This window comes from Polyergus mexicanus, unplaced genomic scaffold (genome assembly GCF_030449975.1).
Source record: "Polyergus mexicanus isolate NDT 795.1 unplaced genomic scaffold, iyPolMexi1.0 SCAF_6, whole genome shotgun sequence".
Taxonomy (NCBI): domain Eukaryota; kingdom Metazoa; phylum Arthropoda; class Insecta; order Hymenoptera; family Formicidae; genus Polyergus; species Polyergus mexicanus.
The window spans coordinates 18,082-45,264 of record NW_027223326.1 but is presented as its reverse complement, the minus strand read 5'-3'; the positions used below and the strand labels follow the sequence as shown (position 1 = coordinate 45,264).

At 41.3% G+C, this 27,183-nt stretch overlaps 1 protein-coding gene across 2 annotated transcripts in view; it reads left to right on the top strand.

Annotated features, from left to right (window-relative positions):
* Sdc (Syndecan) overlaps window positions 1–25,503 on the top strand; it is a 53,834-nt gene extending 28,331 nt beyond the window's left edge. For both annotated transcript variants that reach the window (XM_070298019.1, XM_070298020.1), the window contains exons 2-5: window positions 21,646–21,838; window positions 22,379–22,476; window positions 23,041–23,212; window positions 23,544–25,503. In XM_070298019.1, coding sequence (XP_070154120.1) covers window positions 21,646–21,838; window positions 22,379–22,476; window positions 23,041–23,212; window positions 23,544–23,725 — 645 coding nt within the window. In that variant the 3' untranslated portion in view covers window positions 23,726–25,503. The remainder of the gene's footprint in view (window positions 1–21,645; window positions 21,839–22,378; window positions 22,477–23,040; window positions 23,213–23,543) is intronic.
* Window positions 25,504–27,183: the final 1,680 nt, after the last annotated feature.

Below are 27,183 nucleotides of genomic sequence, written 5' to 3'. Positions count from 1 at the left end.
CAATGATATTAAGACTTTGACGATTGACATTTTATAGAAAGCGAAATTTTAATCGGGGAATGAGTCACGGTAACGAATAATTAATGGGGGCAGTAATGCTTGTATCTGTAACACTCGTGCGAAATTCATTACGTCGCATGTGGACAAATTGCGGGGATGAACAAAAAAAATTGGCGGAACGGGTTTGAAATACAGTATATTGCTACATTATGCAGAAAATTTCTGCTCCGCAAGTTTAATTTACGAGTTTTGTTTGTTGGAATATTAATTTTATACATGTATACGTATAATATGTATAAATAATAATAATAATAATAATAATAATTATACATATATATATATATAATGTAATTTTATAATATTTTTATATATGTATAATATTAAAATATGACATTATACATTTAAAATAATAAATTTGAAAATTATATTACGAATAATCTTAATAGCCTCGAGCGGAACTACAAACACCAATTTCACGTTATATACATGTATCGCTGCACGCGAATGCAGGAGATTAAGAAAACCCCAGCTAGCGTCATTAGCGATTCGTCGGTCCTGTAGCGAGATTCTCTAATGTCTTAGCGACGATTATCGTTGTCGTTAGCGGGCGATAGCCTATGAGAGTTGTGCTTTTCACCAGGATTGTTTTTGCTATTGGCTGTCGCTACTTAACGATATCGAAAATTATCGATAGCAAGTTACTAAATCCCGTTACTGATGGTCGTCACCCGGCGGCGAGATCGTTGCTTGGTCGGGAATTATCGATAAAACATAGGAAGGAAGAAAGTGATTGTTTTGGTAATAAAACGACGACAATCGCGTGCGGCGATTCGCAGAGACGACGACGACGACGACGACGACGTAGCGTAAAGCGAGAGGGGAAGCAAGAGGGGTAAAAAATGAGGGGGATACAAGACCCGACGAGGGAAGATAAACGTCACACAGCGCAAGGGCAAGTCTATCCCTCAATCTTTCGCCTTCGTATACTTTCTTCCTTTCTGTCTTTTATTTGTTTGCCTCTCTTCACCGGGGCCATTGTTCGCCCTGAAAATCGCCGCGGTGAGTCGAATGGCCGCCCTTAAACAGCAGTCCGCATGTGCCGCCAACTGTGCACGATTGTCGCGTATGATGACACAGAGGAACGTAACGCCACGCCGGTATGACATTCGCCGCTATGACAGCTCCCCTCTCACTCCCCTCTCATCAAGAATTAATGATAAATCCAGATAAATCGTTAACTGTCGAGTTTAATCAATTGCCGTATTAAAACTAATTTCGTCGGGGAAAGAGGGTACTCGCGTGAAATGACTCCTCTTTGTCACTCCTTCTTTTTTTTATCGAGATTGAGATTCCCTCACTGAGGATGCGGGATAACATCGAGACTTACAAACTGGCAGTTGGATTTTTTTTTTTTTTTAACGAATAATTTATTCGCGGAGCGCGTATATATAATAATGTTTTCCATTAGGCTATTAAACCCGTTAATGTGATGCGACGCGAGAGCGATTAAATTCACCGGGGAGAAATATGTGTCACTATTTTATTAGCGAATTGAGAGTTGAACTCGATTGTGCTTTGTTATTGCACGCGATGAGTGATAAACTGATACGTTAACTTTGTAATGTTTATCGTGCAAATAGACCACTGCGGTATGCTTGGTCGATCCGACAAAGTTCGCGTTGGTCCAAAATACATTTGCGACGACGAGAGATATCGTATAATTGTACGTATCTAAACATCAGTGTGAATGAAAACACGCTGAGCGACCGTTTGAATGCAGTATCGATATATAACGGCGTTTATAAAATTTTTCTTACAAATATCCCGTTATACCGGCGCGTGCGCATGATGGATTATACGGTCAAACTCGCTCGTCGTTTCGCAAAACATACATTAACCCGTCTAACATTTATCATGGCGATGAAACGGCGTAATGTTGGAGTATGGAGTATGTATTGTATTTCCATCGCACGAAAATACAAAAGGTACGGTGAAGATGGTGAATATTGTATTTTCCACCGGCGACGTCAAATATTTGCCGTTAATTTCAAACAATCTCTCAAATCGGGGAAAATCCATGCTTACATTTTGCAAGCGTAACTGAAGGTTATGCCGCGCGACGATCCCGATAAAAGCGATACGAATGGAAAATTCGCACGTTTGCGATTAAACTTTGTCGCGTCATCTCCCATAACGGACGTTAAATATGTCCGCCGAGAGAAGATCCAAGACGCGATTTATCCTTTCAAGCCCGATTTTCATGCCCGAGTCGTTTTATTTCCGGCGAGCGCGATCGCGTCGTCGCGAGTGACAATCTTCGGCGCGACTCATCCAATTTTTTTATGGGTTTAAAAAGAATACCCAAATCGAAATTGGAAGACTCGTCGTCGACGGAATCGCCGAGTCCGGCGCTTCTCGGCGGCTTACGCCTCTTGAATAATGCAGGTTAGGTCGCCGCGCGAGAAACGTCGAACGTGACCGAAATGAAAGGAGAGAGGAGCAGCGACCGGAGGCAGTCGTCAACTCGTGTCTCGGTCAAAGAACGCTTCAAAGCGAGTCTGATCCCCGTCGCGAATGACGAGATCGGAAGCGATCGGCGCAAGCTTCAAACTTACTAAAGAGCTCGCGTGCAAAGATACCCAAAGAGATACTTCTTCCGGCGAGATGGGTCAATCAGTCTTTATCCTTTTACGATGGATTATCGCGAAGGTTTTAAAGGGAGACGCAACTGCTTTAATCTTGCTACAATTTTGTACCTTAAATTCATTTATGCTCTAACATTCGTTGAATAGGAAACTAAAACCATAGGAGGACTAATAGTAACGAGAGCATAAAAGGAAGAAGTGTAACCTGATAATGTACAAGAATTTCTTTAAAGGAATGTCAGTCTGGAAAGCTAATAGTGCAAGAATTTTTTCAAAGGAACATTAATCTAGGAGACTAATGGTTAGTAACGATACGAATGATAAATATCCCAGACCGTGTGACACGACGACGATCACGGTCAGGCTTTCTTTCCTACGTTATATATTACGGAATTCGTGGGCCCGATCGATTATGCGAAAGAGCGGCCGACTCTTTTGATATCGACACAATATCGCCGATAAAAGAAAGCGGGGAAAAACACAGAGGAGGCGGGGAAAAAAAAAGGGACGATGGGATGCCGGTGTGTCAACAGGTCGATAAAGGGTTGAAACGTGTGCACGTGCCCGCGCAAATATTTGCAAGCCCGCACCTTGCGTGCGCACCATCGGCGGGGCACGCGTCCTTTTTGGACTCTTGCCTTTCGTAAATAATGGATGTCGCTTTAAACGAGCGAGATCGGAAAAGGATTAAAACCGAGGAGAGGAGGAAAGCAGACGCGTCCTCGCGTTTGTTTCCTTCTTCTTCTTCTTTTTCTTCTTCTTTTTTTTTCGTCTTTCGCTTCTCGCTTAAAAAAGCGGCGCGTCTTTAAGGTAAACAAACCTATTTCGGAACAGCACCTATTTTTCGGAATATTCTCGAATTTTTCTCGCGTTAACCGTCACGTATTGTTGGATCTTAGAGTGGGCGATGAAAAAGAGCTATGATGCTTTTTTGTCAAAGTGGGCGATAAAGAGCATCGTAGCTCTTTATCGCTCACTTCAAAATCCGACAATACGTGACGGCTAACGTGAGCAAAATGATAATGTTTCGAAATAATGCTATTCCGCGAAATAGGTTCGCTTACTCTATACTATACAAGCCAGATTTGACCTGACGAGTTGAGAATTCACGAGTTATCGTCTATTTACGTAGTTAATAAAACGGAATATACATGTAGAATGGGAGGAATACGGCGGTAGGATATATAAATAATGATTAGAATATAAAAATAGTGTTTATTAAATAGAATAAAGTTTAATTGAAAGATTTTTAGGCCAGCAGAGATGCTACCGCGTAATAACAATCGTCCTTTTGAATCGAGTCGTCAAGTCATCTGTCGACTGATCTGCTACCTATACGTTCTATCGTTACCGCGTTTCGAACAATGATAAGATAGTCCGACAATAGAAACTATAGAAAATCTAAATTCTAAAAGAAAAGTTGTAATGTAATGTAATTTTCGATTCTACATATACAATGTAACAAAATTAACGATAATATACCATCGTTCGCAGAGTCTAAATCTAAAACAAAAAAGCTGAAACACGCGTAGAATTTTATCAATAATGTTGAGCGACAAGATTATCAATGGCAATATTGATATATATATATACTGTATTTACAATAACTATACATGTACGTACTCGATAAAAGTTAAATTGGAGCATTAGCAGCATGGAAAGCGAAGCAGGAAAGTGAGCAGAATGGAGGAAAATTGTTGGGTAAACGGAGGAAGACGAGGATTTCTATTTTCTTGTCAAAGTCCACTATGAAGCGGATCAATTTCATTTTCAATTCATTTCAAGAGTGTGAGAAGAAAAACAAGTGCTCTCTCTCTCTCTCTCTTCACAGTCATGTCGAGACGAACAGACGAGCGAAAAGTGTCGACGGCAGAATATCTTAAACTCTGGAAAGTTGTTAATCTCGTTGCTTCTTTTTTTTTTTTTTCTTCTTCTTTTCGTCGTGGTTTCGTTCGATCCTCCAAGCCCAAGACAAGAAGCTTCTTCTTCGTCGTCCGAGCTGTCGCCGTCTCCGAGCACGTAACAGCGAGTTAAAACCAAGTTTTGTCAAGAAAGTAAGCACAATTTATTCTCCGTTTTTTTTTCTTCTTCTCGAGCTTCGAACTGAGATTCGCTCCGGCTTGTCTTCAGTGGCGAAATGGATAATCAACGATCTGTACGAGGCCAGTTAAATTGTGCCAGTTTTCCTCTCTCAAGTATAATGATAGAAAATTCAAAGTATATCGGGATATATCTTTCTTTCTTTCTTTCTTTCTTTCTTTAGTTCTTCATTATTGGAAGATTGATTACGCGCAATCATTAATCATTCACAATTTTATCGAAACAATTTCGGTATAAAGAGACAAAAATTTCGATCAATCGATTAATAATTTTTCTTTATTTTTAATAATCGATATGAAATTTTATAATTGTGCGCGAGATAAATTTAGAATTCAAAAATTTTATAACCTTATTTCTCAGAATAAAAAGAGGATGGTTTTGCGGCGAAATGTAAGAAGGAAGAATTTGAGAAAGATAAACGAAGAAAGGGAGAATGTTTGCGCATTTTGCCAAAAGAGTTTCGCGCAAGTTGAGATCTTTGTCACGTTTTTTTTCCTATTCAGCTTGCGGAATCAACCGAGCCGCCTCTTTGCCCGCTTTTCTTTTCATTCTAGTCAGCCTTCTTTTCTAACAGTCGCGCGGATGTCGGAGAGAGAATATCTTTGCGGTATGTCGTCCGCGGATGCATTCTTTTGGAGAGAAAGGAGACGGTGCGTTTCTCTCTTCTTTTCATTTTTCTTCTACAATACTTTTATTTAAAGTACAACACATATTCCTCCCAACGTCGATACATTTTCCTTGAAACAATAATATGGCAATAATACGACGTGGAGTTGGGACGAAGCTTCCGTATCTAATCCACCGTATCTAGTAAGTTGAGATATAGAGATTAACGTTTATCTCTTGTCATCGTGTACTCGATGAGAGATATTATAACGTAAGGCGTTGGAAAACTCCTCGTTGAGATAACTTAATACGTATCGTTAAAATAGTGAGGGTGCGAGATGTATTGTATTTTTTTAAGAAAAATGTATCCTTCTTTTATGCCTTAACGCTTTTCGGAGCTCGTTTCGCGTGGTCTTTAATTTCCCGTCTTAAGCAATCCGACAATTAAAGAGTCTCGGATTAAAAGTTTTCTAAAGTAAAGGCAAATGCAAATTGCTCGAGAAATGCTCGATTCCGCGCCCAAGTTCCTTCCTTCTTTCTTTCTTTCTTTCTTTCTTTCTTTCTTTCTTTCAGGGACAGCAGTCAAGGTACAATCTTAGCGAGATAAACCCGCGATCGATCGTCATTAAATTCCTTTAATTGGCAGAATTCCGGATTGGCAGCCGCTAATAAGAACCGCTAACAAGTAATTCAGATTTTAATCTCGATCACTCTCCGTCTAGCTCCGGATAATGGCGTGATATTATGGTCGAGCCGCTCGCCGTTAGTCTTTCTTTGCAAATTTTCATCATCGGATAGGCTAGGAAAAAAGAAAAATAAAATAAAACGAGGACGAGAGTGAGAGAGAGAGAAAGAGGGAAATAAAAGACCAATCGCGCTCTTGTGCCGGCGCGATTAACGTGGAGAAAGCAAGAAGTAGTCGAGAGAGATACTCCCGCTAAGCTAAAGGAAACTTTTTTAATTTCCAACATCCGCGGAAATTATCGACTAACTTCCCTCGGCCGGGGTTTACTGCAACTGACTATCCTCTGCGCCCCCTTCCCCCCCCCCCCCCCCACTATTCGCGGACTCTCCGCCGTGAATACGTGGATACCACCCGGCCGCTATTCAAATTAAGCGGAAAGTTCATCTCTTCTGCCGCTCTCGTAGAATTTCCCGAGCGATTACACGCGCATTACTGACGTCGCCGACGTTCCGCAAGGATCAGGGGGGGGGGGGGAGGAAAGAAAAAATGGTGCAAACTATCCCTAACGAACGGGGCGCGCTCATCGAGATTCACATCCGACCGATTGTCGATTAAAAAGCTGACGGATCGCCGCGCCGATGGGAAGAAGCTGCGAGAGATTAAAGACTCTTAGAATATTTTTACGAGCGGATTGTCCCACTTAAACTATAATACAATATACAATATAATGCTGTACGGAATGAGGAGGATTAATTGTGTCGATTTGGCGCAGGGTGGGATTAGTTACTCGTCGCAATAATGTAAAACTTCGAGTCTCACGTAATGGTCGTATATTGTGACACGCAAAGGAGCTTAATCGGATCTAACAATAAGTGACCTAGTTGCGTCGGCGCGCTTCGCACCGTCTAATCAACGCCGGACTCTCGTCCGCGTCTCGCGACAAGGTACGATGAGAATAAAAGAAAAAAATTTAAGGAAATATATCTCTGAAATGTGTCCAAGATGCTTTCTCGCTGATGAAATTGGTACATTTGAAAAATACATAGATTATTAGAAATAAATATTTCAATAACTTTGTTTAAACCGAGATATTTCGAAATTTATTTTTTTCCAGCAGAATGTCATATGTACATATAGGGAATATTATTTGAAATTTAATTATTGAAATTATCAAAATAGAAACGATATCTAATCACTTTACTAACATATTATATTACTACTAGAAGCTTCTATTTTTAGAATAATATTTAAAATTGTCAAACTTACGTTTCGTTTATTTCAAATATTTTATCCTCTCTCTTGTATCATCTGAAAAATTACATTTTACATTATGTTATGCGGTAAGAAAAATAATTACAACAAAAAAAAACACACGCATTTATTTCCAAAGGCACCATTTTTTTTAAAACTAATTTACAAAAATAACTAATTTAACGAAATAAAGCTAGGAATAACAGAGAAATAAAATTCCAATTCGTAAAAATAATATTAAAATATTTTATTATTTTCATACAATGAGAGAGAATAATTATTTTAATAATTTATTATTTCAAGTTTCGAAAATGAGCACATAGTTGAAATACAATATTTATTTTACGATTCATAAAACTAATTAAAAATACTTTTTTACTGCAAAAAAATTTAATTAACTAATTATATTATTATTTTAATTATACATATATTACATAGACGTTATATTTTTATAATTTAGTAATTGAAATTATTTATAGATAATTATTCGTATTATTTTCCATTTCAAATACTATAATACAATATTTCAGCCACGCTCTCTTTTTCTCACGTACGGTAGATATCGATAAGTATAAGAAATATCGAGTAAGAAAAATCGTATATTCTCGTCCGTCCTGTTTGCAACAAACATTTCTCTTACGCTATGGATGCCGTGTACCATACGACGCCGAGTCGAGCATATTTGTATTGTCACTGCGCAAGGAATATTTTATGCCCGTGCACTTCCAGTCCGTCCAGCGTGCACAGAAATATCATTCTGAAAGTTTGCCGAGAAGTTTGTCGACGCCACGTCTATAGTGCTATAGTGCTATAGTCATCCCGCAAATTACTCCGATGGAGTAGATGCATATAGCGCGTGTTAAGATAGAGATTTAAGAGAGATTGCACGCGGGTCGATGCGCGGTTTATAACGAAGCGAGTCATCGATACACGATACGCGAATCGGCTTCGAATCGATACAACTGATTATAGGTTTACGATAGTTTATACATACAATACAAGAGAGGATCTCGACGAGCGCGACGAGTATGAAGCCGAGCAGAATTTTCCTGAGCCAAACTCGACGCGAAAATATGCGTATACATGTACGTATACAGTATGATGGGATAACTTACGCAATCGTAAAAAAAAAAAAAAAAAAAAAAAATCTCGCCTCTCCATTTGTAACTTTCTTATCCTTTCGGTAAATTTAACTCAAGGTACGGAGCGTAAGTCTAAAGGAAGAAACGAAAGAATTGTAAACTCCCGCAAAGTATCGTATTCGTATTGAAAGCGAATCGAAAGCGATTTTTCTTCAACGGAAGTTTAATCCACAAGCCGTCCCTCTCGATGTAAGTTTCTTTGTTCGCTAAACCTTGATCGATAAAGATGGCGAATAAATTACGAAATAATATCTCGTTTGTCTTTTTAAAATGTTTCAAAGTTTTTACCCGCCAATGGTTGTTTTAACAACCGAAGGTGTTAAATTATTCGCTATTTAAGATCCGAATCAAATTTCTTTTTAATTTAATTTAATTCTTTTTCTTTTCGCGCCGAGAAGTCGAGATCCAAGAGTGTGGTATGAAGTATCGTATTTATCTTGCGCAGAATGTGTGCACGTTACTGTTTCTACGATACGTTAGAACGGCAATAAAAGGCAGGCGGAGGTAAAGCCAGGGGTTAAACCGGCGGAATCGAAAATACAGTTGCGCGAGTTTTCCATCCGATTCCATTCATCGGTCGATTCTCCCCGGTCGGCTTTCGGAAATCCCGTGTCTCGTAAATTTTCGGAAGTAGTTCTTCCCGAGAGAGTACAAACGTCGTATCGTTTGGTCCGGAATAGGTTCTTACATGGATGCGTGTGTGTGTGTGTGTGTCGTTGGCTCGCGTGCATCCTTAAGGTGGGTATACACTTAGCGAACGAACAGCGAATGCGAAACGTTTTCAACGTTTTTCTCGCACGAATTGTCTTTGATGTACCGCTTCATGAGGGAATCGAGCCGAATGCGAATCGAACGTTCTGTTCGCATTCGCTTTGGCGTATATATCTGTTGAATGATAATAATGAACGCGTTTGCATTCGCTGTTCGTTCGCTAAGTGTATATCCACCTTTAAACGGCGGGGACGCGCATACACGGGCGCGCGATTGCTATTCGCGATGCCACGCGCAACCGCGTTTACTCGCTCGCGTAAATCTTGTTGCGAATATGCCAAGGTGGAGGGAGTGTAAAATTAAGACCGCCATCCGACCTCGGCTTACGCGATAACCGCAACGGTGTTTTACGGTGAAACGTTCCTCCTACTCCTCGCCAAATCTTTCCTCGAAACAATCAAAACGCGCAGTCGGTTTTTACAACAAATAAAAATCAAAATTAAAACTTGGAATTTAGTTATTATCTTTGTTTCTCACTTTACAATGGCTGTCATTCGATACATCTATTTATACTTTTTCATGGCATGGGATAATACAATTTTGTAAAATGCAGTGCTAATCTAGTCGCTCTTCTATTAGAGGAAGCTAATAATCGCAATTGATACTACACTTTATAAAGAGTAGAGTATGTCGCGTCGTGTTCTCTTTCTGTGTGAGTGTGTGTGTGTATCACCCTGATTAACACCCGGCACGTTTTTCCCTATTCACGCCTACGGACAATCGGTAGAGACCAGAGAACTGACACGAGTGTTACATAGGGTAACTTTATGAGCATAACTGCCGGCAAGAGCGATCGCGCTTCCATTTCCCCTTTGGATTTTCAAAAATCTCCCGAGGGGACTGATCCCTATTTCCAAATTCCTCCCGACCTCGCGCTGGCTGGCTAACGCGAAAATATTACGTTTCCAACTCGGTTTAGTCAAAGACACGCTGCCCGATATTCTCCCGTGATTTATCGCGGCCGTTCATTTTCGGAAATTGCACTGTCCGCGCACCAAGAGCGGTGTTCAACGTCCATTTGTTCATCGCGGCACGTTTCGACGGCAAATGGCCGTCGTTCAACTCTCCGCGGAAACAAACAATTCTCTCACGGATAAACAACGTAAATTCTAATTAATTGTTATTCGTAACGGGAACGTTCTCGTAGAGCGTCGGATATGTATCCGATATGTTCTCGCGAGAGAGAGAGAGAGAGAGAGAGAGAGAGAGAGAGATGTATAACTTTTACGAGTCCGATTTCTGTCAGACGATTCTTGTCAGCCGCAATACGCGTGAGATGATAACGCGGACAAAATTGACGTAACACGCGCGTACGATCTCGTATCTGTAACTGTGGCAAAAATTTCTCCGCCGTTTATACCGAAAGTAACAATGATCACGCCGTATACGTCGCTCGACGTGGCTTATCGTTGGATATATATTGTATTTCACAATGCATTACTGTCAGTGGCAGCGGCGCGTGGCGCTTTCGCGAATGTCTTGAATGTCTCGCTACCGGCTGTACTGTAAATTATATCTCTATGGCGGTTCTGCGTTAATAGCGCATCGCATTAATGTGAAAATCAGAGAGAGAGAGAGAGTCGTCGGGTCATATTAGAGTTTCTGATCCGTGAAACGGACCGTAGCGCGCGATAATAATGCGTGTCTCCGTATCTAACTGTGCCCGTTTCAAGAAACATTAATTGGAGTAAACGAATGACGTGTTGTTTCTTTTTTTTTTTAAATATTCGTCACGGATTCGTCTCGCTTACGATAAAAATTGGGAACAATTTTGCTAAAAGTCTTCTTCGCTTGAAACGCGGCAATCAGATTTTTCTCCATCAAATCACACAAGAGCTACAAGTTTATTATTATTTTATTCTAAAATATAAGACGGAAAATCGCAAGATTGAATTATAAGATTCTGTGAAAATGGTTGCTCGTTGGAATCGTATTTGCATTTTATATTCCCTGCATCCTGTGCGATATAAAAAGATTACTGACAAGACTGAAATGAGATACAAGTATCTTTCCAAAGATATCCTCTCTCTTTGAAATTATCTTATATCTACGATACACATTTTAGCAGCGCAAATGTTTGCAATTTAAACGAAATCCATATTTACCATATACGCAAAGAAGCAAAAGGAACGATATTAAAAAGTTCACCACTGTAAAATGAATATCTGTTTACGTTTCTCGATATAACGCCAGGATTCTCTATTTATTATTTATGTCGTAAGTTGGATTCACGCTCCCTAGACATCGACAGACGGGGGCGGGCATCCGGGATTTTTTCAACCTACTCTCTCCACCTGTGTCGATATCCGCGATAGTAAAAGATCCAGACTCCTCGACTTTGTAAGGCACGATGAAAAATAACTGCGAGATATTCTTCCGAAGCGCATCTTGAGCATCTTTAACTGAGAAATCATTGATGATATCTCATTGATTTTTGTTAAATATCTATAGACATTTATTACTAATATATTGATATTTATAGATATATATGTACAATATGCGCGCGGGTATAATGTTTATTATTATAATATATTATACAGTTGCATGTGCACGTGTAAAGTTTCCAGCCATGCAAGAGACACGGGGTGGGGTTTAGATTTAAATGCCGCGCTATATAAATTTATTCATCGGCATTTTGCGCATTAAATAAGAGTTGGCGCTTAAAAGAGCCCAAGAGCGGCGAAGAGTTTATTCTTCTCATAACTTTCGACGCGGAACAAATCTCGTGTGTACCTTGCCATTTCCGATCGGGACGAATCTTTCATCCATTCCTGAGAGACATTTCCATCCGTAGCCGTTTTCGCGATTTCGCGAAATAGACTAGTTCTCTCTCTCTCTCTCTCTCTCTCTCTCGTGCTTCGTCTCGTCGTTTTGATTCCGTATGCGCACGTATTCTATTAGAATATATATCCAAGCTGCGTCTATCGTTTCTCGCGTGTCTCGTTGAAATTTGCCGATCGATCGATCGATCGATCGGTCGATCGATGCGGGGAGAGGGAAATTAATCACGTATAATCGTAGCCATACATTCGCGCGATGGACGGTTTCGACTTGCATCGCGCGCATAGAGGACGTCGAGGTAAAAGAGGAGGGATAGTGGAGGGGGGATGGGGAAGGGGTAATCGATCTCACTGAGAGGGGCGAGGAATCTACGGAATAGCCGGTATCATCTTCCAAAAGGAGAGCAGAAAGGGACAAACGTTGTCGTGGTGGCGAGAAGGTGGTGGCGAGAAGGTGCTTGCGAGAGGGGGCGTCGGGGATAGAGGGTGACGAGAGAAGCGGGCGGGCGGGCGGGCTGGCTGGCTGGCTGGATGGCTGGCTGGCTGGCTGGCTGGCTGGCAGGGTCGGCGGTGGCCCTTGTATTGATTCACAACCCCTGTCGTCCGCCCTCTCGTCGCCGAGCCACGAAAGTCGAGAAAGAGAGAGAGAGAGAGGGACGGTTGGGTGCGATAGAGGGAGGAAGGATCGTAGTCAGCCCCTAAACATTGGCGTACAACATCTAGACGTCACCATGTCAGAAATTATTGTCGAGTAGAGCTGGCGTCGGGAATTTCGCGTGTAACTTACGGCTCACTCGGACGCGAATAATATCCTGATGCGAGCTACCGTTTTGCTACATGTACAAGCACTCGCCATCAAGTGATTCGCGATGCGGCGCGTCATGAATCGTTGAAATAATCCCATGGTGATACATGGCATTTCTCGATATCATCGCACGCTTGGATTTCAATTAACGTCGAATACGAAAACGATCGCTTCAAAGGTCGACCGGGCGAAGGGCGATGAAAAATCGCCCGATTGTCCGAAAGAGCGCAATTTCCAAGCTATTCAACCAATACCTGAGATTCTCTGCGTCTTTCACCTGTCGCGCCGATAGCAGGATGAATGTGTCGGAGGTGGTGAATAACTGGCATCGAGAATCGGAAAAGGCTTTAGAGAGAGAAACAGAGAGAGAGAGAGAGAGAGAGAGAGAGAGAGAGAGAGAGAGAGAGAGTCGGGACTTGATGCGTGCAAAAGGACGGACGAGCGAATTCAGAGGATAGACGCGCAATTATTACGTAGATTGCGTACACTCCCCCTTTCCACTCCTCTGTCATTCTTTCTCTTTCTTTATCGCTTTTCCTTTCCATTCAAAATCACGTCTGCGATAAACGAATCGGGAGAATTAATAGTTTTATACGATTGTTCTTGTTGTCGAAAGCGAACAATGATACACACGCTTCGACAAACAAGCTCGGGCTCGACGAGTTTGGCGAGAAAAAGGGTTTGCATGCGCATTGTCTGTCCATGCGACATAATATGTAGGAAACGCCATTTTAAAAAGCGAGCTCGAGAATTGTCCGACTGAGCGTTAAATGGGCTCACGATTGAGCGGAGCGAACATACAGTAGGACCTTGACAAAGTGAGCCATTAAATTAGAAAAAAAAAAAAAAAGGAGCGTTTCTCCGTGTTTTTTTTTTCCACGGCAGTAAGTTCATATTGCGTTTCCAGCATTATTTTCTCCCGTTGTCAATTTCGTTAATCAGATTTCGCAAGGTCGCTTAATCTGTGAACCGCATTCTCGCGCTCTTAATATTCTTTTGTAATCGCTCGAGATACTCTCTCGTGTGTTGTCGAGTGTTGTAAATCCGAAACAATGATCCGACGAAAAAACTCGATCGTCAACTTATATAGACGGTACTCGAAATTCTATGGAAGAAAGGAATATATATAAAGGCTGGAATTCGCTGGTGATGCAGCATTTTGCATTCGACGACGATCGAGAAGGCGCTTATTAAGGCCAAGTGTCATCCCGGACGATGCCATTTCTTCTTGGTCTTGGAGATGCCTCGTTCGCCTCCAGGTGTCTGCCACTTTCGCTTCCTTTGCTACGTGACCTCTTTGGAATTTAATAATCTCGCAGAGAAAAAGAGACACATCTCTTACAATTAATTATAAAAACCGCCATAACAATTTCTTCTTTTACATATATCGTATATTCTTTTGTTTTATTTTGTTGTTATCTGTCACGTTAATTAAAACCCTCGGATACTAACGTCCCACGAGCAATCGCATCGCACAAATCGCATTTAATTGCAACGACGCGTGTTGTTCAGATGGATGCTCTCTTGCTAGACTTTCTTTCTCTCTCTCTCTCTCTCTCTCTCTCTCTCTCTCTCTCTCTCTCTCTCTCTCTCTCTCTCTCTCTCTCTCTTTTATATATATCCGGAAATCGCGCATTCATACGCGATTAAGACCGACAGGACTGCAGTTTCGTTTCTTTTCACGTTCATTTTCGTGAAAATATTTCGCCCGTAAACGTGTTTAGCGAATCGTCGTGAAGCAAATTGCGCGCGCATTCACGAGCAGAAAAAAAAACAGGGAGTTTCCTCCGACTTTATTAACACAACGGAATGCGCCTGTGAAGAGACGCACTCGGAATTTATTAGGTGCATTGAAAGTCAAAAGGGGAAGACACGCGCTTTTATCCTAGACGAATGATCTTTCCGCGCGCTTCCTTTTTCCACGACTGCCAATTTGCTTTGCATTTTCGCCACTCGAGTCTTTCTCGTCTTCTTTCCTTTCGTGCCGTCTTAGTCTCTATTCTTGAATGGTAAATGCACGGCATTATACAAATATTCGATCATATATTTCAATTCAGCCTTTGCAAGATAAATTAGACGATAAAATGACGTTTGTGCATTTCGAAAAGGGCTAATAAATTTTTACAAAATCCCTTGCGTCACACTGTAGCAAACAGATGAAACCCATTATCGCTAAATTATTTTCAATTTCCGATTTTGTCAATTTCGAGATCGATGTCTGCACGGCACAAGGTGCGCGAACGGGGTTCATTAAGTGCGTAACTGAGGAAATCCAGACAGAGAGAGAGAGAGAGAGAGGGGCTAGTTGAATCAGCCAGTCACTGGTTCGATGTGGCTTTTGAATTTAGTTTCACGCCCAACAGATCATGTCCGAATTGTATTACGGTGAAATTTCTCGCAAAGTTACTGGCCGTAATTGCTATTCTCTCGTCGGCCCCGCGTACGCTACATATCTCGCATTAATCCCGCATTAATTCGCCCGCGTGGTTTTTGCGCGCCAACGAATTTGCATTCGTCGCTGGTGTTTTATTCATTCTTTCGCAAATGCTTTGTTTCGCGTGTCCACATTTTTCTATCGAATGGAGAAGATCAACATTTTTATCGTATCTTTCTGTCCTCTTACGTTGGGACAATTACCAACAATTGTAATTGCGACAATCACGATCGCAACAAAGATGGAAATCGTCCATCTTCTTCAATATTAATATCCGATCGCAATATATCGTCTAATTAATATTGAAATACCCATAGGAAGCGGGGGGCCGAGGTGATGTATTGTATATATTATTCCCATCACGACGGTATAAAGAAAGAGACATTAAACATTAATGGCAATCGTTATAATTCAATTGGCGAGGAATAGATTATTTCTTTAATAAGCCACGTGCGAGAAAGACTTGGAAATAAAATTAATCATCCAGAACGTTTTAATCCGCCTTTTCGTTGTTATATATAATATTATATATATATATATATATATATATATATATATATATATATATTTATGAAGCGCGTTTAATGATTTAACAAATTGCGATGATTATAATTCGTGATTTATATAAAACAGCGGACTATCCTATCTAAATATCTTGGAAATAAAAACGACTCGCAAAGTCGCTTCTTCGCTTCTTCGTCTCATCCCCAGATTAGAGAGAAAAATATCATTTGGATTAATAAGTAAGAACGACCGTTGGTCCTGTCAACGATTTCATTTTATCTGCCCGGTATGTGATTCGCATAAAAATCAAACACGATACAAGGGTCTGTCCCGTGTGTCCCTCTGTCGTGAAACAAACGTTTCTTACTCGTCACAAAAACAGAAAAATAATTCAATTCAAAAATTGTAAATATGGAAAATATGGAACAAGGAGAGAGAGTCGTATTGTAAAAGAGAGACGTAATAGCGAGGACGATAGATAGATGGGAAAAAACAAGAATGTTCTCACACAATGTTGTATTTCGCGAACGAGAGACGACTTTGATGAATATAAAATCTTTCGCATTCGATTATTACCTACATAATATCTTTTTCATTTTTCTCTCTCGCTCATAAATTTCTCCTTTACTCTGCGATATTTACGACAGCGGGGAACAATATTAAAGAATGTACGGGATATGATTTATGCGTAAAAAGGTCTCGGTGCGAAACGATCGACGATGAAGGACGAGGATCGAGGGCACGTCTTTTCCAAGGGTTGTTTTAAAGAGATCAACGACGGAAAAATGGATTCTTTTTGCGCAACTGCAGCCCTTGTTCTCTTTCGAGGGAATTGCCGATATTTGCCTAATTTTACACTTAAGATGCGAACAAGCTGCTCTTACCCTTTTACATCGAACAACGAGCTGTCCTCTTGTTTCTCGAAAGAGATCGAGATGCTCTTCTGCAGCATTTTTCAGATGCACTCGAATTATCGCTTTTACTCGAGAGTATTCGATATTTGAATATAAGATTGATATAAGATTACGGCGAAAAATTCGTATCATCGATGAAAAATTAGATCTCTTTAAACTATTCTTATTTGATTTCTCTCTCCTCGTTCTTCATTTTACTTTCTTAAATTATTCAAATTCTATGCTCGTGTCTTCAAATCTCCATAAAATTTCTCAAATAATATAAACTGATCGAAATTTAAAAATCCAATTAATCCGCGGATCTCGTGAAAGCGTAAATTGAGGCTGTGCTACTTTCTCGGTATATAATCTCGGCGCATATCTGTGCATCGTGTCAGCTTGACTCTCCTCCGTGCCGCTTTTCGCCCACGTGTACATCAGGAGGATTATAAAAATACGTGCGCGTTACACTTTTTCCAGAATTCCATCGCTTCGTAGCCGCTGTCACCGCGCCGTCCTTTTCTCACCGTCGAGTAATTGTCCGATCGGCCGTGTAGTTTTCTCCTCGCTCTTGCTGGCAAGTAGCACAATTAGTTGGCGCACCGTGAACGTTTAGGCGGTGCGTCAAGCAAAAAGAGAGAGAGAGAGAGAGAGAGAGACAGAGAGAACGAGGCTCTCGTTCTCTGCCGTCCGACAACGAGAGAGCCAACGATTTGAGATAACGCGATCATCGTCGAGAAGCAACATTGTTTATCTGCCACGTGTCGCGCATTCCACGTGTTCCACGCTGTCATAACTGTCAGCCAACTGTGTGCGAAATGTATATGGCTGAAAAAGGAGAGAATATCTATTTGTTGATAGAGTCTCTGAATTAGACGGAACGAATCATTTTAATGCGTTATTATCGTTTCTCATTCTAGAAAAGAAAAAGGGGAAAAAAAAGCAAAAATCATTGAAATTGCTCGTTTGACGACGGACTCGAGACCGAATCGGCTCTTGTCTCTTGTATTGAGCGCATTTTTCCCCCTTCTTACTTTGTTGTTACACGTATATCGCTCGTGTATATCGACATGGTGTGCGCACATCGTATAAAAAGCCCTACGTGCACCGCCCAGCGATCGATTTTTCCATTTTCTCGAGCGTTGACATTATTTTCTTCACCGTTGTATAAACTAATAATAAAATAAAAAGGACGAAGAACCTACGGTGAGCGTGTTACTACGATGCGTTACACTGTATATAGTAGAGAGAGAGAGAGAGAGAGAACATACACGTTCACGCGAATCGAGTTTTAAATCCCTCGGATTCGAATTCGATATGAAAAATCCCATCCATTCAAATAAGACGACAACGTATGCGAGGACGTCGATCGTATATTCGCAGCAAACACAGACGCAACAAGCTCCATCGACCAAGTAGATTTTCAATATCCCGTCCTGCTCGCGAATCGCCTTATCGTATGACTTATTGAATACGTTTCGCGAGCGAGCGAATCTTTTTTGACGGATTTATCACGTTTGCCTCGTGCAAACCAAGAAGAAAAAGACGAGACACAACGCGATTCTCTATCTGCGTTTTTTATCTATAAATTTTCTAGCATATATATATATATATATATATAATCTTTTTTTAATAATAATTGGGGGATAAAGTTGCGAGATGTATCGCAAAGTCCAGCCAAGTTTCTTTTGAAAAGTGATCAGAGATTCCAATTTATATATATATAAAAAAAAAAAAATATCCTCGAATCTTGCTCCAACTTTAAAAGAGACATCCTGTATAACGTAAATGTATATATACGCAACCGCTGGGAGCTGTATACGCATGTATATACAGTCGCGAGCACCGCCGTCTACCGGGTCGGATTCGTACTACTCCCGGTGCAGTCACCACCTGGCCTAAAACCGTCGCGCATCATCCTCCGAATTTTCCCGTTTTCCGCCACGAAATTCACGACGTTTTCTCCAGCCGTCGTCATCTGTCTCAGGCGACTCGACGCCTCGACGTAAGTACAGAGGTAATATCGGTGTAGGCTCACATGTTCGCGTCTAGGTACACGAGAACTCGGTGGCAAAAAGAACCCACCTCTTCCCGTGTACGTACGCCGTCCCTCCGTTGACTGGAACATCCTGGACAACTTCGAGGTCAAATCCGCGTCGCCAGATGCGTGAGAGGCGCGCGTTGACAGATCGGCGAGCTTTTTTTCTCCGACGACGAAATCGCACGATCCCGCGATGGACAGGCCGAAGAATGGAGGTCGATAACATCGCGCGCCCGCGCAATTCTCGCACGTCTTCCTCGAGCGCGCAATAAGGGTGAGAAAAGAGTGCGCGGGGAAAAAATCAAAGTGTTTCGCCCGCGAGAGAGTACGATCGGTGAACGCGTCGCATGTAGATTCTGCTGACGGGAAAAATCCAAGGTCGACCCTTTTCGCAGTCGCGGGGTTCGCGGGCTGGGCTGAATTTTCTTCTCGATATCGATTGGCGGATATACCGGGCGACCAGACATTCGTTCGACATTCGTCCAGGAATTCTATCCTAGTCGGCGTTCTTCCGAATAAGGGTTCCTCTTGACCTCGACGTGATCGGGGTGCGTTGTTGTTGTTGTTTATCCGTGAAGCTGCTTATAATACTTATTCCTTTATTCGCGGCGTTTCATTATCCACTTTCACGATACGACATTCTTCTTGAAAAATTGTGCTAAAGATGACATTATCGTACCTGCCCTCCCTTTTCTGCCATTCTTCGAATAATTGATGGCAAAATGCACGATTAAATATTGTATCAAAAATAGAGTCAATTTGAGAGGTAATACAGGATAGAAACAATGATAAACAATAACGATAAAAAAAAAAAAATCTCTTTTCATCCGCATTTTCTGTAGCTTCTTATAATTTTGTTGTTTTCCCTCTGTCTCTTCCCCTCCAACGCCCGGACAATACATTTGTTGCATTTTAAGTAAAAAAAGTATTACAATGCACGTAATATGGTTAAACATATTGTAAAACACAGGTCTGAAATATATTGTATTTCTAGTTAATCTCCGTATTCGAGACAATTCGCCGATTCGTCAGTTGTCAACGTTTAGCATCGCGTAATTTGCTTATTTCCTCACATCGTGTGACGCGTTGCACACGTTTGGATTTTGACGTATTGAATACCTGGCCCGTAGCGGTACCGTACGACGGTACCGGTTGGTTGGTTGGTTGGTTGGTTACGTTGCGTGTGTGCGTAGAACGGGAAACGCGTTCGACGAGGGTGTGCGCGCGCTTTCGACAGTCATCGGCCGCTCATTGTCTTTCGGTGCAAAAGCGAAAGGGAAAGGGAAATCGCTTCGTTTCGTTTCGGTGGGCGAGCGCGGCGAGATACAATCCGCAAGAGCGAATTTCGCGCTATCGATCGCATTCGTTAATAACGCTACTCAATCGCGGCTATATTGACGCGAGACGAGAAATTTTTTTTTCTTTTTCTTTCTTTCTTTTTCTTTTTTTTTTTTAAATTCTTTTATCATTTTTATTACTTTCGTCATTTTTTTCTCGCGTTTATTATGTTATAAAAATACTCTCTCTCTCTCTCTCTCTCTCTCTCTCTCTCTCTCTCTCTCTCTCTCTCTCTCTCTCTCTCTCTTTTAGCCGTTCTCGTAATCCTCCACGTGGAACGCTATCGTAGTGTGATATGTCGATATTAATCAGGACGATCTAGGAATGTAAAATATAGAAACTTTAAGCTGAAATGTATATCTCACATTCGAGCACATTCTATGTTATATATCTGAGAAAGAAATGGATTGCTTTTTAATAAAGTAATATATTTCTGGAATTTGAGAGAGAGAGAGAGAGAGAGAGAGAGAGAGAGAGAGAGAGAGAGAGAGAGAGAGAGAGGAAGGGAGAGAGAGAAGGAACTTGGATGATCTCGTTCCGAGAAAATGAAATTTTCCTAGAGACAATACGTAGAGCTGGAATATTGGCGTTTGCAATCTCGCTTCCTCGTCGATCAACGCGTTCCGTACACTTGCCGCAGCGCATTACTTCGCATTCCGTGGACATCGCGTAACCGGAAGCGTGGGTCATTCCGTCGTTTCCTCCTCAATCATTCGTCAGCCGTACTCGTACTCTTTGTTGCACGTTATAGGAAACTGAAGGAAATATGAGAGAAAGAGAGATAAAGCGATTGTTTATTCGCTCAATTTAACGACGTTGCAATTTTATCAACCGTTGTGTACGGATGTACAATATTTGTGGTAATATATTGTGGGCAATATTGTGCAATTGAAACGGCGAGGATCGTCGAGTTGGCGATTTATCCGCAAATACAATTAACGGAAAGAAGGAACGCGATGAAGGAAACGAACCGTCGAAATGAGGAAGATGCGTAAAGGATCGTCTGATCTCTATTTTTGTGCTAGGCGATGGAAAGGTGGACGAAGCTGGCTAGAAATAGAACGAAGCGACTCGAGCCACCCACGCGTTTATTTTGTGTTCCTCTTTTCTTTCTTCTCCACTCTTGACTTTTGCGCTGAACCTGAAATTTGAGCGACGAATTTGCACGGTAATGCTCGACGACGGTGTGGTGCCGGATTGTAAATCCAGCGCACTCGTTCATGGAAGCAGCTCTCTCAGGAGCGAGAGAGGAGAGGGGAGAAACGGGATCGCTCTTACCTCGCGGTGGAGTTAAATTAAAATTTAATGAACCGTGGAACCCCGTGGAGCCCTTTCATGTCACAGAGACGTCGCGTCAAGGAGAACGCGCCAAGGATATGCGCGTGCCTTTAATTACGTTAGCTCGGAGAGCTTGGTCGCATTTCCGCGCCATGTCAAGTCTCGAGCTTTGTAGGTAAAAGGTGTAGTAGCGTCCCACGTGTCAGTGACCTGCTGTGAGAGATATCCTAGACGATCCTCCCGCCAAGATTTAACATTATTAATTCAGGAGAGAGAGAGAGAGAGAGAGAGAGAGAGAGAGAGAGAGAGAGAGAGAGAGAGAGACTGTGTACCGATTAAATCTTACCTTATAATCTCTCTCTCGGTTTTCAGAAGGAACAGACCGACACCAAGCAGAGAACGTCGGCGAGCTCGTCGACTTACAATACTTTCCCGGACGATTTGTACTTGGATGACCAGGACATAGAAGAAGGCTCCGGTCGAGGTGGCAGCGATAATCGCGACGACCTCGAGGCTTCGGGCAGTGGCCTTGGCCCTGATGACGAGGACGGAGACGACGACCGCGGTACGATGCTCGATATATCTGTATAAGCAGATAGCAATCGTGAGAAAATATCCAAGCAGGGGAGGGAAGGGGAGATGTAAATAAAATAGCGATTAGAATTTTTATTTGCTGCTATTTGTTTCAAGCTACTAGTTGTTTCTATCTAACGATAATTTTTTTTTTTTTTATTTTATTTCGCCGCGCGTGTTTATACAATACTTTGATGATTTTTGGCGAATCTTTTATATGTTGATGAAAAAAAATTGCTAACTGTGAAATGCTAAATGTGTCAATAAATTGTCATGCAGCGATCACAATGGCGGAGGCAGCGGCGGATTTTTCCAAAAATTGAAAAATATACGCGTATCAGCGCGCGTATTCACCGCTATACAGATCGCGTTTCTCGTTCCCCGAACACGGTGATTGAGAATTCACTTCCAGCTTTTACAAACGTGCCAGTTGAAAAAACAATTTCCAATCTTGCAATCGCCGCGGAACGTCGTGTACGAATCTATTCGAGATTCGAGAAAATTCTAATGTATCTGTTGTAACTTGTTACAGAGTTTAACGGTAATAATGGATTAGAGATCCCGAGCAAGCCGACCGAAGCGAGACCTCCATACTTTATCGATGAGACAAACGCCAAAACTAAACAACAGGTGATACCTTCCGAAAATTACAGTTGCGAACATACATCTCTTTAGTTTTACCCTCGCAAAACATTCTCAAAACATTCTCTTCTACTGTATATTTCATTTAATAAATTCACCAAAAATAGAATTTCATTTTTGCCGCGAATATATTTTTCACGCATTATATTTAAAAAAATGTGCAAGCTGTCAGTTTCCTATTAATACAAATCGCTACATCATGCTGATTTCTTTTTCCCTCATGAGAGAGAGAGAGAGAGAGAGAGAGAGATAAAAAGTATAGATTATATAATATTGTAATTGCATTTTATTTTATAAATTACCGTACGCTAGTATATCATACTTTTGCGATGTTTTACGACTTTACGATATTAAGCTTCGCATTTCCTGCACGAGCGTGCAATCTAATTTGCCCGATTAAAGTCCCGACGACGCGACGACACTTTCCACTCTCGGAAACGGATCGCTATATTTTTGTTCGACGATACAAGCGCGCATGCATTTCTTCCCTCACACGCATTCGCGAATTAAACGGATTAAAGGTGATCGAAGAGATCTGTATCCAATTTCCAGACGACTATCGACGCGGTAAACCGACCCGGCAACGAGGTCGATGTAATCGAACCCTCGGGCACGGAAGACGATCACGCTGACAATACCGACGAGATCCACGAAGTCTATATAATGAATCCGAAACACGAGGACCGTGCCAGCTCATTTTTCGCGCAACCAGGTGTACTAGCCGGTAAGTGTAACGGTAGCTAGCTGCAGTAGCTGTGTAAGCTGTGTAGCCTGACAATTTTTTTTCTCATCAAACTTTATGTAATATTCGACGAGTGTTTCGCACCGAGAGATTACGATTCAATCTTTTCGTCCAAAGAGATATTATGACCGTATCTCTTCGTTCAGTTTCTCTAGTCGCGACTACTTGATTTGATTCTTGATTTGATAGAGATGATTGTGAGGAGGATTGTGTTGTCCGACAAAGATTATTCTTCGCGAGCGGAAGAAAAAGAGAAAGCTTTTCTCTTTATCCGCATACATAAATCTAAGATATCTCGATATCATGCTTCCAGCTGTGATTGGCGGCGCGGTAGTGGGCCTTCTCTGCGCGATACTAGTGGTCATGTTTATCGTGTACCGGATGCGTAAGAAGGACGAGGGTTCGTACGCCTTAGACGAGCCGAGGAGATCACCCGCGGCGCAGGCCTTCCCCAAGCCGGGCGCGCCCCACCACAATCGGGAGTTCTACGCTTGAGGCGACGGCGGCGCGATGATGACGACGACCTCGCCGATTCCTCTCGCGATCTCACGATGCCAAGCCGAGTAGAGACCACCGACGATCGACAACGCCCGCATTCGGAATAATCCCGCTGGTCGATGGTGAAAGAAAGAACGATTACTTCGGCGAACAGCGTGGCGCGCGCGCGCGCGCGCCCATAGGACTCTCCCGCAACGCCGGGGGAGTTTTATCGAGGAACGTCGCTCGTGGAACGTTGGCCGATTCTCGCGGATTCTCCTTCGACACCTACCGATATTTGCTTGCTCTTTCTTAGCTCTGTAGCTCACTCCCGTTACAACATATCCCTATCTACCCTATATATCCGTATATCCTTTACGTTCTCCTCTCTTTCGGAAGGTAATTTTTCACGATTCTCCCCCGGGAGCTTCCCTTTTGACATTTAGGCTCGCGACGACGACGACGACGACGACGACGACGACGATGACGACGACGACGTTCGCCAGTACGCTCCTCGGCTGCCCGAACTCCTCTTGACTGTCTCGGAGATTATTTTCTTACCCGCTGTATTTCATCGTATTTTCGAAACAAGTTATTATATTCTAATTTCTAACCGCACCTCGTTATCCTTCTCTCCGAAAATTCTTTTCGAAGTGTAATCATCCCGGCTGGCGATTGTAAACGATGGACAGTGAACGACGAGACTACAGCTCTCGTATATATCCTGTCGAGACATCGTCATTGGTGCAAAGTTGCACCAATTCCAAGATACATTTACAAGCGTATTTAGAGCGTGTATAAATATATATATATATATATATATATATATATATATATATATATATATTTACGTATATGTATACATAGACATATATATTGTACAGGACTGAGAGCGTGAAAATTCGTGGGCGATAAACGCCCGTTGCTATGTCGTTAATCATTCTGTCTCCCGGTGGAAGGAGGGGAAGGGAAGAAGGATCGTTGCGGCACCGTGATTTCTCTCCGACAGCAAGAGCGGCGAGGAGTTAAGCTGCAATCTCGTCCGCGTCGCTGCTATTGCTTGTTCCTTCTTTCTTTTCTTTTTTAAATTTACGATATCCACTTTTTTGATACTGAGCGTTTAATTAATACCGAGTTCGACGAAAACTTATATCTATCGATGCGCGTTCGCGTCTCAATAGAGACGAAAATAGAGACGACGGCGGGACTCGTCGATCGATCGATCGATCAATCAATCGCGGAGGGAATAAAGAAGGCGCCTATTATTAAAAATATGCGTTATTACTAATCGTAGCGCGACCGTATCGACCAATATTTAAATTCCGCAGAAATCGAGAAGTGCTTTGACACTATGCACACACACACACACATTTCTAAGAATTATATAAGTTGCGCAAGTTTTCTTATTTGATAGGGGATTTTTATGTTCGGTCAATCGGTCAGTATTGTACATATCGTTACGGAGATAATAACGATTATTTCTGAAACTTATATAGAATTTTATACGTATTTTCGCCGCGTAACATCTCTCTCAATGTCATTTCGTTGTATCTTGTAGTGTAGAATGTCGAAGGATAAGATCAATGTTTCTATTTTAAGATAATTAATTCTATCTTTCCATTTTTTTATCGATTTAATAATATTCGTTTGTAGCGAAAACTTTTTGCACAATTTTAGCGCAAGAGAAATATTATATTGCCATTTTTTTATATAAATAAGATTCGTGATAATTGAACGCGTGTATAAATTTATCACAATTTGGCTCTTTGCTCCGATAAATCTGATGTCATTTGTAATCCCGTTTAATATTCTCAACTTTTTCTCTCCCTCTTCGAGAATTGTGTATGAATACTAAAACTTCTTCTTTCGGTAATGGTGATGTTTCACGTACTATTTCGCGTACTCGCATGTGGAAAATTTTATTTAAATTCTCGTATTGTGTATTAATCGCCACGCATATTTAGCAAATAAAATGAATTCTCAGTTAGTGTGCCATATTTTTAAAACATGCGTACTTGCGTGCATCTCCAATACCGATCGATGTTTTCAACTTTGAGAGAAATGTATAGCCTTTAAAATGTAGGAGAAAATCTTTTTTTTTTTTTTAAATCGTAAGTTTTTCATGTTTTTTCAATACATCTAATAGTTTTGATGAACTTTGGATGAACAGAAATAGTTCGTAAAGTCGAGATAATGTTGACAATGGAACAGTATACCATAACACCCTCCTTCCACCTAAAAGCTAAAACATTTATTTTTATTATTTAGAGAGCAGTTCCAATGTTGATAAATCTTGGACGCCCTAATCTTTTGTTCGTCTCGTCGTCAAAAACTATTCCAAAACGACGGAGAAATCGCATTGCCATAAAATGGATGCTGCGATCGAGTGGCACAATCGCGCATTCCTCACACGTGATTCCTCCTGCCCCGAGAGCAGTACACGATAGTGCGCGCACCGCCTTAGTACGATTAAAAATGATGCCATAATGTCACGTTAGAAAGCAAAAGGGAACACGCAAAGAGCGATCACACAAATCTGTATCCGAATTTCTTTTTCAGCTACACATTCGTCACGCGATCCGTCTGTGTCTCGCAGAGTTTATTATTGATGTTTCCCCTCTTTTTCCTCTATTTTTGCTCTACATTTCCTTTCTTGTCTTTTTTTCTATCGTTTATCTCTTTCTCTCTTAAAAATGTTCTTCTCTATTCTATATCGATATCTCTTCTCGAATCTCTTCTCGTAACATCTCTACGAGCGTCGTTTTTTCGCAGAATCCACAACTCCGTTACGTCGAAAATTAGACGCGTTGGAAGTAATTAAAAGTATATATAATGCTGATACTGCCATATACTACGTAAGGAACAGCGATTTGGTACGAAACTCTCACGGATCCACCTTATTATCATCTCATTGCATTCTCACTTCACACAGCACATTATTTTTATCCCGCATGGTAATCGTTTCCTCCTCCATCATCCTTCAAGTTTTGCTCTTTCTCTCTTCAGCTGATTCGCGCTTCTTACGTATATGAATGTGCTAATACTATAAAAAGTGTATAAAGTCTACACTAAACGCCTTATTTATTTTATTACCGAGAACAATATGATTCTCCTCTCACATCCGCGGCGAACCTGTCGCGTTCTACGACCATTTATCTTTGTTGGACATACGTGACACGATTTTAAAGGATTTCTCTTTCGCATATCATGTGTGTGACAATTTTATTTATTTATATTTCAATCGCTTAAAAACACTAAGTACGTATGTAAAGAAAGATTTGTTTATCAAGATTTTTTTATTTACTCTTTTAGAAGAATAAATTTTATCAAATTTTTATGGATTTATTTTGTATCAAAAGATTTGTTTTAGTCCATCTAAATTTGATACATAAGAATCAACTAGAACTAAAACAATAAGAACATTTGTAACGATACATGTTGATTACAATCAAATACAAAGAAATATTCCTATATGC